Source organism: Lactuca serriola, chromosome 2 (genome assembly GCF_051521515.1).
Source record: "Lactuca serriola cultivar US96UC23 chromosome 2, Lser_US96UC23_V15, whole genome shotgun sequence".
NCBI classification, from domain to species: domain Eukaryota; kingdom Viridiplantae; phylum Streptophyta; class Magnoliopsida; order Asterales; family Asteraceae; genus Lactuca; species Lactuca serriola.
In genome coordinates, this window is record NC_136409.1 from 42,438,103 (window position 1) to 42,454,216 (window position 16,114).

At 41.2% G+C, this 16,114-nt stretch overlaps 1 protein-coding gene across 1 annotated transcript; it reads left to right on the plus strand.

Moving 5' to 3' along the window:
- Window positions 1-361: 361 nt before the first annotated feature.
- LOC145086195 (putative F-box protein PP2-B12) lies at window positions 362-1,633 on the plus strand. Its single transcript, XM_079023940.1, has 3 exons — window positions 362-672; window positions 835-953; window positions 1,038-1,633. The coding sequence occupies exons 1-3, from the start codon at window positions 418-420 to the stop codon at window positions 1,519-1,521; spliced, it is 858 nt and encodes a 285-aa protein (XP_078880066.1). The 5' UTR covers window positions 362-417; the 3' UTR covers window positions 1,522-1,633.
- The last annotated feature ends 14,481 nt before the right edge of the window (window positions 1,634-16,114 follow it).

Consider the following 16,114-nt stretch of genomic DNA (forward strand, 5'->3'; position numbering starts at 1 on the left):
CGTGGAAGAACAAATACATAAGTACCATAAGTGTGTAACGCTAGTTGTTGGTGGATGGCAATAATCATGTATAATAAATTAATAATATCTACGTGACAATCACATATAATGATATAATGATATGAAGCCGGGGATAACGGTTTAAATATATCATTGTTAAAGAAAGACCATACACATAAAACAAGCACGAAAAAATATAAAATGAAATTTCAACCCCATTTTTAAAGATTATACATACCACTCATATACTTTATAAATTATAATCATAGATAAATAATAAATTTTCAGATGAACCATATTTCATTTTAAACACGTCATCCATTGACGTTACGTGTCTAAAACTCTAAATATAAACATATATCCCCACCCACGTTATAAACATTAATCTCCGAAACTTGTTAAAAAGCTGAAATAGCTATGGAGGATTTCTTCGAGAGGTTGCCGGAAGGATTCGTAGCTGAAGCATTGGCACTCACCAGCCCTCGAGATGTTTCCCGGTTGTCCTCCGTCAATTCCGTTTTCCGTTCGGCGGCACAGTGGGACAGCGTTTGGGAGAGTTTCACGCCGCCGGAGCACCTGCCGGAGACGGCGGACGGTGGTTCAGTCGCATCGAAGAAGGAGATTTATCTGCGTCTCTGCGATCATCCAGTCATCGTAGACGAAGGAAACAAAGTAAACTTCTGAATAACTCTCCTATTTCATTTCATTTGACTCTTCGTTAATTTCATATTCTTCTACAAATCCTCGTAAACACGAAAAATGATTAAATCAAATTAAATTCTGAGATCTCGTATGAAATGTATCGATCTGATTATCTGAATCCAATTTCAACAGACTTTCTGGTTGGATAAAAGTAGCGGGAAGAAATGTTACATGTTAGCTGCGAGACAATTATCAATCGCTTCTTCCGATTCCCCAAATTGTTGGATATGGACGCCAACAACAGAATCAAGGTAATATTATGCTACTCGCTTATAAGATATCAACACCTCAAAAATCCTTTTCCCTCTTTTAACTCCTCGAATCTCGAATTACAGATTCAGAGAGGTAGCAGAACTGATCAGTGTGAGTTTGCTTGAAATCATCGGCAAAATCAATACTTCAATCTTCTCCCCGGATACCACTTACGTTGCTCTTCTTGTGTTCAAAACAACATCGAAAGCTTATGGGTTTGAGTACCAACCGGTGGAGGTCTGTATTGGTTTTCACGGCGACCGGAGTCAAACCCGGATGGTGTATCTCGACCCTGAAGCAGGGCGGAGACGAGGACTCCGATCAAGGAGAGGGATTGGGATGTTTAGCAAAGGAGGATTTGCGAATTGGGATGTGCCTTCGCCTTCTAAAGAGAATGGCCCGAAACAAAGAGAAGATGGTTGGTTTGAGATTGAGATCGGAGAGTACTTTAATGGCGGTGGTGATGCGGCGGAACTGGAGTTGAGTGTGGCGGAGGTGAACGGAGGGAATTGGAAGACCGGGCTTGTTATTCAAGGTATCGAGTTCAGGCCAAAGAACTGTAAATAAGAAACTAGTTGGAAAGCAATTTACTTTTTCGTAAAGTATTGTTTGTAATCTTATTGATTTGATATTTCCCTAATTATAAAATATATAAGTAAGAGTGAATTTTTTAGAATTATATTTGAAGTTTTATTATTACTTTTTGTAAATTTTGTAAATAGTTCTAAAAACTCTAGATTTACATTAAAAAAAATTCGAAATACTTCTAGAAATAAGAAACACCTGTCAAGATTGAGACGGATCACGGATGCCATGCAGGATAGGGAAAAAGTTAAATGTATTTTTCCTTGGAGAAATTAAAATAGAAGTTGTTGCTATCTCTCTCGGGATCAATAATTTGGACGGTACACCGTACACATCAATTTCTTTACAGGGTAACTTATACGAATAGTGTCTGTGTTTTGGGACAATGTGCGCACTTGCTCTCTAAGATTGAGTTTTTTTTTTTTAGCTTTGATGGTTCTGATAGTTCCTAAAATGTATTTTTGCTGCTCGCTAGGTCCATGAAATAATTGTATTACTTTTATTTTATTTACCCCTTTCACTTTTCCGATTTATTATTATATAAAATAATTATTAAAAAATCTTAAACATAATCTAGCATTCCCACGTCCTTAATTCCCCATCACACATTTTCTCCCAAGTACCATCTATTGTGTTCTTCGTTAAAGGTTTATCCATGTCGTCTTCCTTCATCGACCACCGCCACAAGCGTCTAATGATGGTGGTTCCCTCATGTCCTTCCTTCAAGGCCAACCGGTTCACCAACAAAAATATCAGAGCATATTGATGACGTTCGTTGTTCGTCGGAGAAGGCAGAGATGAAGCATCCTCCGAACGGCGCCCTTTTCCTTTGTCGGTGTCCCAAACAAACCATATATCACCCATTACGTTTGTTTTCAAGTTTAAATTTAGTTTGAGGTTTATTTTGAGTTTCAGAGTCAATTTTGAGTTTGATTTCAATTTGAGATCGAGTTTTAGTTTAGTGGTTGAATTTAACCTCATCGATTTGGTTTTGGAAATCGATTTGCATTGGGTGGTTGATTGATTGCATCATTTGTTTCACCATTGGTACTTACAGTCACCTTCCGACGAACCATATCCACCCGATGTTGTTTCAGATATCATCTTCTTTGTAGATCTTCTTCTCATATGAGTTTCATCATCATTGATGTTCTTCTCTCACATGGAACTAGGTTTTTGGGTTTCAAACATCCATTTCACATCATCAATCCTCTTCATCTTCACAAAGATTTATCTTTGTCTGTGAAACCATGGTCAATTTCTAGGATTCATTATTTATTGGGCTTCAAACATTTTAGTTTTTGTGGTTTCAGATGCAAAAACTATAACATGTGAGAGATAGTGGGATTCTGATTTCAATTTCAATTTTGATTTCTCAATTTATGGGTTTCATCATAAGACACTGTGATTGAAAATGTGATTGAATTTGGTTTTGTATTTAAGCTTGCCGGAGGAAGGGACAGTTCCTAGTGATTGTCTGGTCGGAGGTTTATCAAGAGATTGGAAACCAGAGGGGTAGTGAGAAGGACGAGAATGGGTGGGGTGTGATGGGATGGGACCACCTTATTATTAAACATTTTTCATAAATAATTAAGAAATAAACAACAAAAAATAAAAAAAGGATAATATAATCATTTTAGGTCTATCAACGACCTAGCATGCAACAAAAATACATTATAGGGACTGTCCGAGTTAAAAAAAAGGTCTTAGGGATTAAGCACGTAGATTGCCCCAAAACCACAATGACTATTCGTATAATTTACCCTTCTTTACAAGATCTATTCGAAAAAGTCATGGTTTCCATTGAAAAATCGTAAAACACTAACAATATTCAATAATAATAATATATTAAATCACTAACAATATTCAATAATTATAATATATTAAAGAATTCTGCTTCTTAATAAGTAGGCTTTTATTAAATTAGGCTAAAATAGATTTTAAAAACCTTTATATTTATTGTTAAATTTTGGTAAAATCAAATATTCGTATTCCTTAATTAAATTTTAATTATTAGGTTGGAGGATATATGGCAGGAAGAGGTGTGCGGGAACTGGATCCACGACCAGAACACTATAATGCCACCGCGGTTTAGGGGGGTGTGGGAACGGAGGGAGGGGAGGATACCCCGCCCCTCTCTCTTGTAACATCCCGAAATTTCAGAAGTTCAATGAAGGGCAAAAGTGTAATTACGAAGAAGGGACTCGACGAGTAGGTACGCTTACTCACCGAGTCGGAGCGGGTTTGAGTCGCGAATTAAGTGATCAACTCGCCGAGTCGGAAGCTTGGACTCAACGAGTTGGTGCTAAAGAAAGAAAATCCTAATCCCAGGGGTTGTGCCCTATATAAAGCACTTTAGGTCCTCCCCTCAACCTCAATATTGCCCTTGAGAGTCAGTAAACCCTAGAAATCATGTGAGCTTCCATTAATAAAGAGAATTGAGCTTTAGAGGAGGAATTTTGAGAATGGGACTTGAAGATCAAGAGACTAGCATCAAGGGATTGGTGTAGATCCAAAATCTACTTCAGCTTGGGCACATTTCGGAGGTAACAAGCTGTTACCTTGACTCTTTTGCATCTAGATCTATTTCTTGAATGAGATTTGGGGACATTTTGGCATGTTAAGGATCTATTTCGGGTTAGAGGTCTAGATTTGAGGTTGCTACTACAGATCTAGACTTGTATTGGTCCAGAACCTCATAAAGTATCAGCCCTTGGTTTGTTGGTGAAGCATCCTTGTCTTAAACCTTAGCCTTAGAGTGATTTGGGCCTATAGCTCTTTGCTTTCACGTAAAGTTTGCAACTTTACGTGAGAGGCATGCCCTAGAAGAGTGGATCTACAGTTTGGAGCCCCTGCATGGCTCAAAAAGCCTCTGAATGGATTGAGAACTGGAGAGACTCGGCGAGTCACATGGGCGTACTCGACGAGTTGTATGACCATGTGCATGGACTCGGCGAGTTGGAAGAACAACTCGGCGAGTCTGTTGAAGATTGCCTTGAACTTGGCGAGTCTGTTCTTGGACTCGGCGAGTCTGGTCACGGAACCCTAACCTCTTCTGGTTAAAGCCCCGAATCAGTGAGTTGAAGGGTAACTCTGTGAGTTGAACAGGATGGGACTCGGAGGTCGTTGGACTCGACGAGTCTTGGGGTGACTCGGCGAGTTGAGTTGGGTACTAAGAGTTTCAGAGTTTAAGGACTTGACGAGTCAACGAGTTGACTCGGCGAGTAGGGTCAGTCAGGAAGTTTTGACTTTGGCCTGGACTTTGACTTTGACCTCCAAGGGTGTTATGGTGATCGGTTATTTATGTCAATGGTCCATTGATGGCAATAGGTGTTGGAGTTTGGAGCAGTGCTTCGGGTGTGTGCTTTTGTGGTTCGATTCTTCATTTCAGGTGAGTTATCCTCACTGTACTTAAGGGTCTAAGGCACTAAGGCACTAAGGCCGGCCCTTTGAATTGTTGTTTACAGCTTGTTATGTTATGTGATGATATGCATGCTAGTATCCTGGTAGATAGGATAATGATATGAGGATATGCCTTGTTAGCTTAGTATCTTAGAGAAATGGATAGTTAAGTGATGGCTAGTTCTGTTGGATCGGCGCCCTGGTAGTTGGGTAGTAGTTATTTATAGACCTATAGTTGGTCTTGCCTTATGTACGCTGGTAGGAGGTTACCTGCGGGTTATGTATGTTGAGCAGTAGTAGACGGTATTTCATCCTGGTAGGATAATAGGGCCTTAGTATGTTGGTTCTATAGAGTATTATGTGGTTGCCTGTTATGTGTGTATATTTTCTAGTAGGTTGTCATTCCAACCCGATGGTTGTGGGCCAAGAGTATTCCATCCTGGTAGGATGATTGGACTCATAGTAGGTTGGCATTCCAACCCGAAGGTTGAGGGGCCTGGGGTATTCCATCCTGAGGGATGATTGGACCCATAGTAGTAGTAGTTACTGTAGGTATGGGGAGTGGGGCATTCCAACCCGATGGTTGTGGGCCAGGAGTATTCCATCCCGGTAGGATGACTGGACTCATATTGTGTTGGCATTCCAATCCGATGGTTGAGGGGCCTGGGGTATTCCATCTTGTGAGATGATTGGACCCATAATAGTTATTGTTGTACGTATAGGTGTATGGGCATTCCAACCCGATGGTTGTGGTTCGAGAGTATTCCATCCCGGTAGGATGATTGGGCTCGTATTATGTTGGCATTCCAACCTGATGGTTGCGGGCCCGAGGAATTTGTGACAACCCGCAATTTTTATTCTGAACAATCATTCACTTCAATAGAAATCAGGATTGTTCCTGCTATCTGTTAAGCATTTTGGAGTTAGTTTAAGTGTTTTAAAGCTTAGTACTTCAAGGAATCAAAGGAGAGAGGATGCCCTAGGTTCATTGTGCATCATTTTCGCAAAAACTCCAAGAGTTAGGAGTTTTCGGCCCAAATGGTGTTTGGACCGAAAACCCCCATGAGTATATATATGACACTTAGCCATATTTATGACTTTTTAATCTTTCAAGTACAAGAACCGAAATCCTCTCAAGTATCATCCGATTTTTCCTTCTAAATCTTTGATTTGTAAGTGTTTCCTTCCTTGTTTAGTTGATCTCTTCCATTATCTAGTGATCTTACATGATTTCATCCATGAAATCATTCCATTTATGTAGATCTTCAAGTGTTCTTAGTTACACCAAGAACACCAAGAACACACATTAGTGTTTTGGGCCGAAAACACCCTTCTTTGCTTCCATATTGTAAGTATCTATCTCCTATGCTTGTTATCTAGTAAGGATACTTAATTTAGAGCCTTGAAAACATCCATTTATCCAAGAACAAAGGTGTTTTCGGTCTAGTGCATCTCCTTAGACCGAAAACCCTTTTGAAAGGTGCAAAATGACTTTAAACCTTCCTAATGCTAAGTATTGAGTCTAGAACACTTCTTTCTTGTTGGAAGCCCTTGGAAATCACCTTATGCATAAAAGAACAAGAGTTTTCGGCCAACCTCTTGGACTGAAAACCATATGGACCGAAATCCATATGGATCGAAAACCAAAAGAAACATACCACTTGGACCGAAAACTCCCTTAAGTGGCTATACAACCGTTAGATGCAACCCTTGGTACTTTTATCACTTGAATCAAAGAGTTTTTCCATGTCCTAGGGTGTCTTAACTTGATTAATTAGTTTTTAAATGACTAATTGGATACATATATGTGTTATTATATGATAAATAGGATTCGTGTGTTTGCTCAAGTCTTCACTTGACACTTGGCATCCCAAACCATCCGTTCATCCAAACCACTCACTACAGGTGAGTTTATACCCCTTAATCAACCTTTGAAATGTTATTAAATGTTTTAAAATGCTTTTATGGGGGGGGGATACAAGTTGAGTCATGTTAGTTATTAGATCAATCACATGTGATTAATAACTAGCATACAAATGGAATTTCTATACTTTAAACTGTTTTACCAAACAAATGACTCCAAACGGTTTATCAAACTACTTTACATGTCAAACTCTTTATCAAATTCACTTTTGTATACTAAACCTTTCTTTTATAGTTTTTAAACTTATATATTGTTAAAACCATGTCCACTACATATATAGTTATATAAATAAGGTTTGAAGGACATAGAACTCATAACCCACTTTACTTCCTGTCCTTGTTTGATTGTGGTCTTAAAGTATCCGGTTGTTTGTCCGAGTGTCGTTGATTCCTTACTTATATATTATGTATATGTGTATAGATATAAAGACTTTGATCTTACTTCAATACATTCAGTCATGCAAACAAGTTTACTAATAAAATATAATAGGTATAGTTTAGGGTTATACTACTTACTACTTCTAGTTCAATGAAGCACACAAGAGTCAGTTCATTCATGAGTCATTACTTACTACTATGAGAACATATACAATTATACTATGATGAGAACATATACAACTATACTATGATGAGAACATATACAACGATACTATGATGAGAAACAATACATTCATTACACAAGTACATACATTACATATACAAGTATACTATAACATCAATGTGATCCACTATATCGGAGCATGCCTTCGTTGTCATGGCCCGAGTTGTAACTAGAATCTCCTGGAGGGAGAGCGTGAATTTGCGTATAAATCTATACTAGATTGACTATCATACACCTTGCTGCTAGCTACAACGGGACCTGCAGGTCTTCGGGTGCCAAATGTCATTCCTTTTGACGACTTACATTGTCGTGTTTCCCAGTCGATAGTATGGTACAATTAATCACATAATACCTTGATATAAATCCGGTTTAAGGTAGTTAGTACAACAATAGTTCCTATAATACAACACTACAGTACTACATTAATTTACCCTTTACATTTATTTGGTGATTCCTTCACTTAAACATTAATGTACAAACTATGTTTTGATAATGATAGTTACACTTGGGAAAATTACACACTTTTACAAGAAACAAACATACAAAACAGTTGTGCCTTGGTAGAAGGCTACATTTAGTAGAAAATATAGGATTTTCTAGGAGTTACAAACTTTTACAAACACTTACAAACCTTCACATACTTTTACTACAAACGTTTACAAATTCGTACATCAAACACCGTTTCAATCATTTTGATACAAACATAGACACTAAATACTTATGAACTCACCAGCTTTAATGCTGATAAACTCTTTCAAAATAACTTGTATTCTCAGGTCATCAGTAGACAGGTACCGATGCCAGCCTTTGAGAAGATGGAGCGCATACAAGACTCATCTTATATTTTGATTTATTTTTTTGGTGTCTTATATACTAGAGAACACACTTATATTAAATATATATATATATATATATATATATATATATATATATATATATATTTAATGCAATGGATGATGTTGTTTACTTGCTTACTATTATACTGTGTTGTGATACCGTACATGACGTCCTCCGCCCCAGAACGTTTTCGTCGTTCTTAGTTTTGGGGTGCGACAGTATTCCAACCGGAAGGTTGATTGGACCCATAGTATGTTGTTCTTTGTTGTATGTGTATGATTATGTGTGTATGGGTACTTTAGGGGAACTCACTAAGCTTTCGGGCTTACAATTGTGGTTTATTGTTTCAGGTGCTTCAGGAGATCGTGGCAAGGCGAAGGCGTGATCGTACCGCTCCTGGAGTAAGCTCGAGGATGTATGGTTAGTCCTGGGAGTGGCATAGCCTGATCAACTATGCTGGTCCGAGGAGTGATTAGCATGTGCCCAATAATGGTTGTGATATGGCAACAAGTCTAAAAACTTACCAACACTACTACAATGAAAACACTAGAACACAACATAAGTCTAAAATACTATAGGAGTATTTTGTGTTACTATAATTACATATTTGAGAACTAAAAAGGTCTCTATCAAGTAGGTCAATAGTCGCTAAGTAGATACGATAAGGTTATATGAAATTTAGGTGCTATAGACTCAGAATCTGTGACCTTTGATTTACTTCTTGTCCTTTTTTGGTTGTGGATTTGGAGTTAGGGCCACTTATTCGAAGGTCTATCCTGCTTTGACTTCATATAATTGGTATACACTACACAAGTATTGACATAACTGATAAAGATCATCTTATAATTATCTTAAGTAGTACGTCTATTTATATAAGATTCTTATCCCTTTTTTCTCGCATAGATATCATGGCGACCCGTACTTTCCACCCCACGGCAATGCTGGATGGCTTGAAGAAGAGCCCGAAGATGAGCATCCAATTCTTTTGGATGATCACCTACCAGAAGGCTTCTCGGATGGTTTTGACTCCGAGCCTGAAGTCAATAACCTACCCCAAGTGGGTCAAGCCCCAAATCTCAACCCCTGACCCGCGTTTCAAGGTCCCACGCCCTTGTGGGAAACAAACTTGAATCGTTGGAGCAATGAACATGGTCAAACTTTACCCTACGACAGGGACCAGAGCTTTTACAACATAAACAAGGGTGGCTCAGCTGACTGAGTCCTACCTATCATGGTTTGTAGGATTGCTCAGAATGTCGAGCAAGGTCGAGTAGCCATCAGCCAAATCATGGAAATTGATGCCAACTCTGGTGTCAACACGGTCCGCATTTGCCGTCTTGAAGAAGCAACGGAGAGGACCAGAAGGACCAATGAGACTCTGCAGCAACAACTGGCTGCCTCCCGAGCTAAATTCATAGAACTTCGAGTTCGCCAGAGGGCTCATGAGCGACACCTTCAAGAAGTGGTTCGTCAAGTGGCAGATCTTAGGGTTCGCGCGAGGAATTACCATCGTAGTTAGAAGATGTCTAGCACATCTTTTCTTTTGATTCAAGGAATAGCCTTTCTGAAATGTGCTCTATGAAGCTTTTGTCTGTGAAATATTCCTACTTTCCAAGTACTCTAACTAGGAATCTAAGATCTGTCAACATTTTCCCTCATATGGTGTGATGTAAGACCTACTGCTAGGTCGTTTTTCCCGAACTTGTTACATCAATAATACCAGTAATGTTGACAGTTATCTAATCTGTTGGAAAAATCAGTACTCTTGTATTTCCTCTACTTTTCTTCTGTGCTTCTATTTCAAAACATACACTCATTCAATTGTTGGACTATGGCGATTTAGCCCATGGATCACTCTCACCATGCTTACAATTGATTCTAACCACCATGTACATCTTTCAATTAAACTTATAGTTGAAGGATGCCTCCTCGCAAATCAACAAGGCGTAATCCTCAAATTACTCCAACTCCAATACCACCACCTCCTCCACAATTCGATGCGGCAGCTCTGAATGCTGCAGTGGCTGCGGCTGTGGCTACGGCCATGGCTCAATATCACTCCACTGATGCCAGCAGAGGTGGAACCCCTGTTAACTCTACTCAAGGTGAAATCCTTGTGCGCTCGAGAGTCGAGAGAGTGCTCCTACAAGGACTTCACTAACTGTAAGCCAAAACCCTTCAAGGGGACTGGCAAAGTCATTTCCCTCTCGCAATGGTTCGAGAAGATGGATTCAGTCTTCGAGATTTGCTCCTGCCCTGCCACGAGTAAGGTTAAGTTTGCCGCTTGCACCTTTGAGGAGAAATCCCTGACGTGGTGGAACAACCATGCCAAGTCACTCACTCTGTAGCGCCCCGACTCTTAGGTAGTACTTTAAATATAATATTTTTGGGTTTTGGCTCTACTCGACGAGTTGGTTGCCTTACTCGTCGAGTAGTAGTGGGTTGGATCGCGAGTTAAGTGATCTACTCGGCGAGTCCATGTGGGACTCGGCGAGTAGGAGCTGGAAAGTGAAACCCTAATTCCCGGGGTTGCACCCCTATTTAAAGAAGCTCAAGCCTCTTTCAGTTCCTTGGAAGCCCCCTTTGCATCTCTAACTCGTGTGTGTGTGTGCCTTGTGTGTTGAAGCTTTGAGAGAAGATTTTGGTGTAAAAGTTTGGGGAAAACAAGTGTTTGGAGCAAGGAGCTGGGAGGAGATCCGAATTCTTCTGCTGTGGACATCTCTTGGGAAGGTATTAAACCATTACCCTCAGTTATTGCAGTCTAGACCTTATCTTTGAATGAGTTTAGGGGTTTTAAGAGGGTATCAAGTTGGTATGACAATCTATGGGCTAGATATGAAGTTGTAACTTCAGATCTGGACCCTCTTTGGAGCATTCAAGCATAAAGTCCCAGCTTTAGACAAGATTAAGGTTCCCTTGGTCCATAAACACCCATTAAAAGTTTGGTTTTGGCATTATGAGCTTGTGAAGCAATGCATGCATGTAAAGTTTGCAACTTTACGTGATAAGCAGGCCTAAGGAAGTTGGATCTGCAATTTGGGGCCTTGCCATGGCTTAAAGACGTCTGCATGTTAAAATGACTGTAAAGACTCAGCGAGTCATATGAAGATGTGCACTGAACTCGACGAGTTGGATGAACAACTCGGCGAGTCAGTTGAAGGAAGCCGTGAACTCGACGAGTTGTTTGAACAACTCGGCGAGTTAGATGAAGATGGCCATGAAACTTGGCGAGTCGGATGAGTTTAACCAAGGATATGGTTGCGTGTGTACCCGTCGAGTTGCTAGGAGGAAACTCGACAGGTGGCCTTAAGGATTGATCGGGATTCGAGGGAACTCGACGAGTCACTCCGATGACTCGGTGAGTTGGAATGTGCTCCATGGACTCAGCAAGTGGCCGAGTGTACTCGGCGAGTTGAGGTCAACATGGACTGTTGACCTTAACCGAGGACTTTGACCTTGAGCAGGAATTTACTAGGAGGTTATGAGGTGTCTCATAAGTGTAAGAAATTATGAGTATATTGTGCTATGGTTGTAGGTGGTGGAGCCGGTGTCAAGTGATCCGATAGTTGGAGTTTACCTTTCGAATCGACATCTGCAAGGTGAGTTATCCTCACTATATCGATAGGGTCTACGACACCAAGGCCAGCCCTTTATGATTTACATCCTGGGTTAGGATGGTTGCTTTGTTATTGCCATGTTAGATTTCATCCTGGGTTAGGATGGCTGCTTCGTTATTGCCATGTTAGATTTCATCCTGTTAGGGATGGTTGCTATGCTAGAGATCGGTTAGATCGATTGTCATGGTATGCTACATATGATTCTGATCTGTTAGATTGGAATTAGGATAGATAGTATGTTATGCTTTCATGATCCGTAAAGATTGGTATGTTAGTGACCTGTTAGGTCGATGCTCTAGTTACAAGTGAAACTCTATGATTAATGGTCAGTGAGATAGATATGTTTGCTATTTGTATGTGCCCATATATGATAGTATGCATACATGATTATTTGTTTGTGGGTTGGGTTGAAGCGGTCCTGCTTTGTGCTGAACGCCAACACATCCTCTGAGCGGTCCGGGGAGAGTGTAGGCCCACGCGGCGGACCAGTCATGTCGAAGGCTCGGGATAGATACAGATAGACTGTAGGCCTAGTAGGGCGGACCAGTCCAGCCGATGGCCCAGTATATATGTTGTTTGATTGATCGTTATGGCTATGGTTTCTACCAGCGTGGTATTGGTATTTTGGGGGTAGCACACTAAGCCCCCGGGCTTACAGTTTTCAGCTTATTGTTTCAGGTACTTCAGGAGAGCGAGGGAAGGCGAAGGCGTGACCGTACCGCTCCTCATCCTCATGATCTATTTGGGACACTCTGATGATAAATGAATTGGAAATGTTTTTTTAAAAACAATTACTATTTGACTTTTTTGTTAGTATTAAAAGTTTAAATTTTGGCGTAAATTTTATGGGTGTTATACACTCTTGTAGTGGAAAACGACATGGGCTGGGAAACTATGAAAGACCTCATGATTGAGTAGTATTGCCCGAGGGGCGAGATTCAGAAGTTGGAACAGGAGCTGTGTAGCCTAACCATGAGGGGCTCCAACATAGTCGCATATACCGCCAGATTCAGTGAACTGGTGGCCCTCTGTCCCAACATGGTTCCTACGGAGGGAAAGAAGATAGAGAGGTATATCTGGGGGCTATTGCCTCCGGTGCAGGGGAATGTTTTAGCCTCAAACCCCACTACCTTCGACAGTGCCAAGCGACTGGCACAACAACTCATCGATCATGGAGTCCAATCCCTATCATCAACAACAACCCTGGCCATTTCCGAACCCTCCAAAACCCGCTAACAATAAGCGGAAATTCTGGGATGACAAGAAGAAACAACGAGCTGCCAAAAGGTAGCAGATTGTGGCGGTTCATGCCACGATAATTCCCGCTGCTGCTGCTGTTCCGGTGAAGCAGTACGCTGGAAGTTTGCCAAAGTGCAACAAATACAACTTCCACCACAACGGCCCCTGCCGAGAAATGTAGTGCTCCAACTGCAACAAGAAAGGACACACTGTCTGTTTCTGCAAATCTCCGGCAAGGCCGATCACCCAAGTTCTCGGCACTAGCGTGGGCCAGGCTTGCTATGGATGTGGTGATGTGGGCCACTATAAAAGGGACTGCCCCAAAGCAAGAAATGCAGGAGGAGCAGGAAGAGTTCTGGCTATAGGCCAAGGGGAAGCAGTTGCTGACCCTACGGTGGTGACCGATACGTTTCTCCTTGAAAACTCTTATGCATGCATACTATTTGATAGTGGGGCAGAAAGGAGTTTCGTAAACTAGAAATTTGCAGGATTACTTAAACAACAACCACATGCACTTAAAGAACCATTCACTGTAGAAATGGCTAATGGGAAAATTGAGAGCACTAATAGCATATACATAGGATGTACCCTAACTTTAGATAGCCATTCATTTCCAATCGACCTCATGCCGGTCTCGATTAAAAGCTTTGACGTCATCATCGACATGGATTGGTTGAGTCTTCATCGTGCCGACATCATGCACTACAAGAAGGCGGTCCGTCTAAACCTCCCGTCTAACGAAACTCTCATCATCTACGACGACAAAGCCGACACGAGTCTTAGTATCATCTCAAGCATTCAAGCACAGAAGTATCTACGTAAGGAATATCGTGCATTCCTTGCTCACGTTGTCGATACGAGCCTAGAAACGAAAGAACTAAAGAACATTCCGATAGCAAACGAATTTCCCGACATCTTTCCAGAAGAACTGCCAAGATTACCTCCGCAACGACAAGTCGAGTTCAGAATCGACTTAGTTCCAGGAGCTACCCCAGTAGCCAAATCTCCTTACCGATTAGCACCAGCTGAGATGCAGGAATTATCTGGTCAACTTAATGAACTGCTCAGTAAGGGCTTTATTAGATAAAGCTTCTCACCCTGGGGAGCACCGATCTTGTTTGTTAAGAAGAAAGACGGATCATTCTGTATGTGTATCGACTATAGAGAACTCAACAAACTGACGGCCAAAAATCATTACCCTCTGCCTTGCATAGACGATTTATTTGACCAACTGCAAGGGGCGAGTTACTTTTCCAAAATTCATCTAAGGCCCGGATATCACCAGTTACGAGTGCTAAAGGAGGATGTTCCAAAGACAGCCTTCCGAACTCATTACGGACACTACGAGTTTGTGGTGATGCCAGTCGGATTGACCAATGCGCCTACAGTATTCATGGACTTAATGAATAGTGTATGTCGTCCTTACTTGGATCAGTTCGTCATCGTCTTCATCGATGACATACTTATCTACTATAGAAGTGAGGAGGAACATAGTGATCATCTGCGGCAAGTCCTAAGAACCCTACGAATAGAGAACTCTACGCAAAGTTCTCGAAATGCGAATTTTGGATCCGAAGAGTCGAATTCTTAGGACACGTGATTAGCGAAGAGGGAATCCACGTGGACCCATCCAAAATTAAGGCCATTGAGAACTGGTCATCACCGAAGACGCCTACAGAAATTTGTCAATTTCTAGGTCTCGCTGGCTACTACCACAGGTTCATATAGAACTTCTCCCGGATTGTGAAGCCTCTTACTACCCTGACCTAGAAAGGAGTGGCCTTTGACTGGGAGGAGAAAAAAGAAAAAACATTTCAAACACTAAAGAGAGCCTTATGCACCGCACCGATACTATCCCTCCCCGAAGGGATAGAAGACTTTGTTGTTTACTGCGATGCATCCAACCAAGGGCTCGGTTGTGTTCTGATGCAACGAGGTAAGGTCATTGCCTATGTCTCAAGGTAGCTGAATACACACGAAGTCAACTACACCACACACGATCTGAAGCTGGGGGCAGTTGTGTTTGCCCTGAAGATCTAGAGACATTACCTGTATGGCACGAAAAGCACCATTTTTACTGACCACAAGAGTTTACAACACATATTCGATCAAAAGGAGCTCAACATGAGACAACGACGGTGGGTCGAGCTACTCAATGAATACAAATGCGAAATTCGTTATCACCCGGGTAAAGCCAATGTAGTAGCAGACACCCTAAGTCGGAAAGAATATTCTGGTCGAAGGGTCAAATTATTGACAATGACTATCCATTCACACTTGTCTACACAAATTCAGGAGGCTCAGCTTGAAGCCTTGAAACCTGAAAACGTGGTGGGTGAATCCCTTAGAGGAATGGATAAGAACTTAGAAGCCAAGGTTGGCAGAGCCTTATACTTCATGGACCGGATCTGGACACCGAAACACAGTGGCTTCCGAGACTTGGTCATGATCGAGGCGCACAACACTCGATATTCCATCCACCTGGGTTTAGATAAGATGTATCTGGATCTTAAAAAGCAATACTGGTGGCCTAACATGAAAGCAGAGATTGCTACCTTTGTGAGTAAATGTCTTACTTGCGCAAAGGTTAAGGTCGAATACTAGAATCCATCAGGCTTACTTCAACAGCCGGAAATACCAGAATGGAAGTGGGAGCGGATCACTGTGGATTCATAACCAAGTTGCCCAAGAAAATGGGTGGACTTGATACCATACGGGTCATCGTCGATAGATTAACCAAGTCTGCTCACTTTCTGCCTGTGACATCCCCTAATTTCTCGGCCAGCAAATACCGATTTAATTTATGCTTTTTAAAATAATGACCGATTTAATTTATTCATAACTTCTTCATCCGACGTTCGTTTTTGGCAGATTTTTTACCGTTGTGCTACTAATGACGAGACCTTCGATTCTCGTTTAGGTTGTGTCGGCTAAAAATCACTCGATCTAAAATTCG

What these genes read in the sequence shown, in the direction of transcription:
- LOC145086195 (XM_079023940.1), top strand. Translation starts at nt 418, where the DNA reads ATGGAGGATTTCTTCGAGAGGTTGCCGGAAGGATTCGTAGCTGAAGCA. An exon ending in TCGTAGACGAAGGAAACAAA is followed by an intron (nt 673 to 834) that starts GTAAACTTCTGA and finishes CAATTTCAACAG; the next exon opens with ACTTTCTGGTTGGATAAAAG. An exon ending in ACGCCAACAACAGAATCAAG is followed by an intron (nt 954 to 1,037) that starts GTAATATTATGC and finishes CTCGAATTACAG; the next exon opens with ATTCAGAGAGGTAGCAGAAC.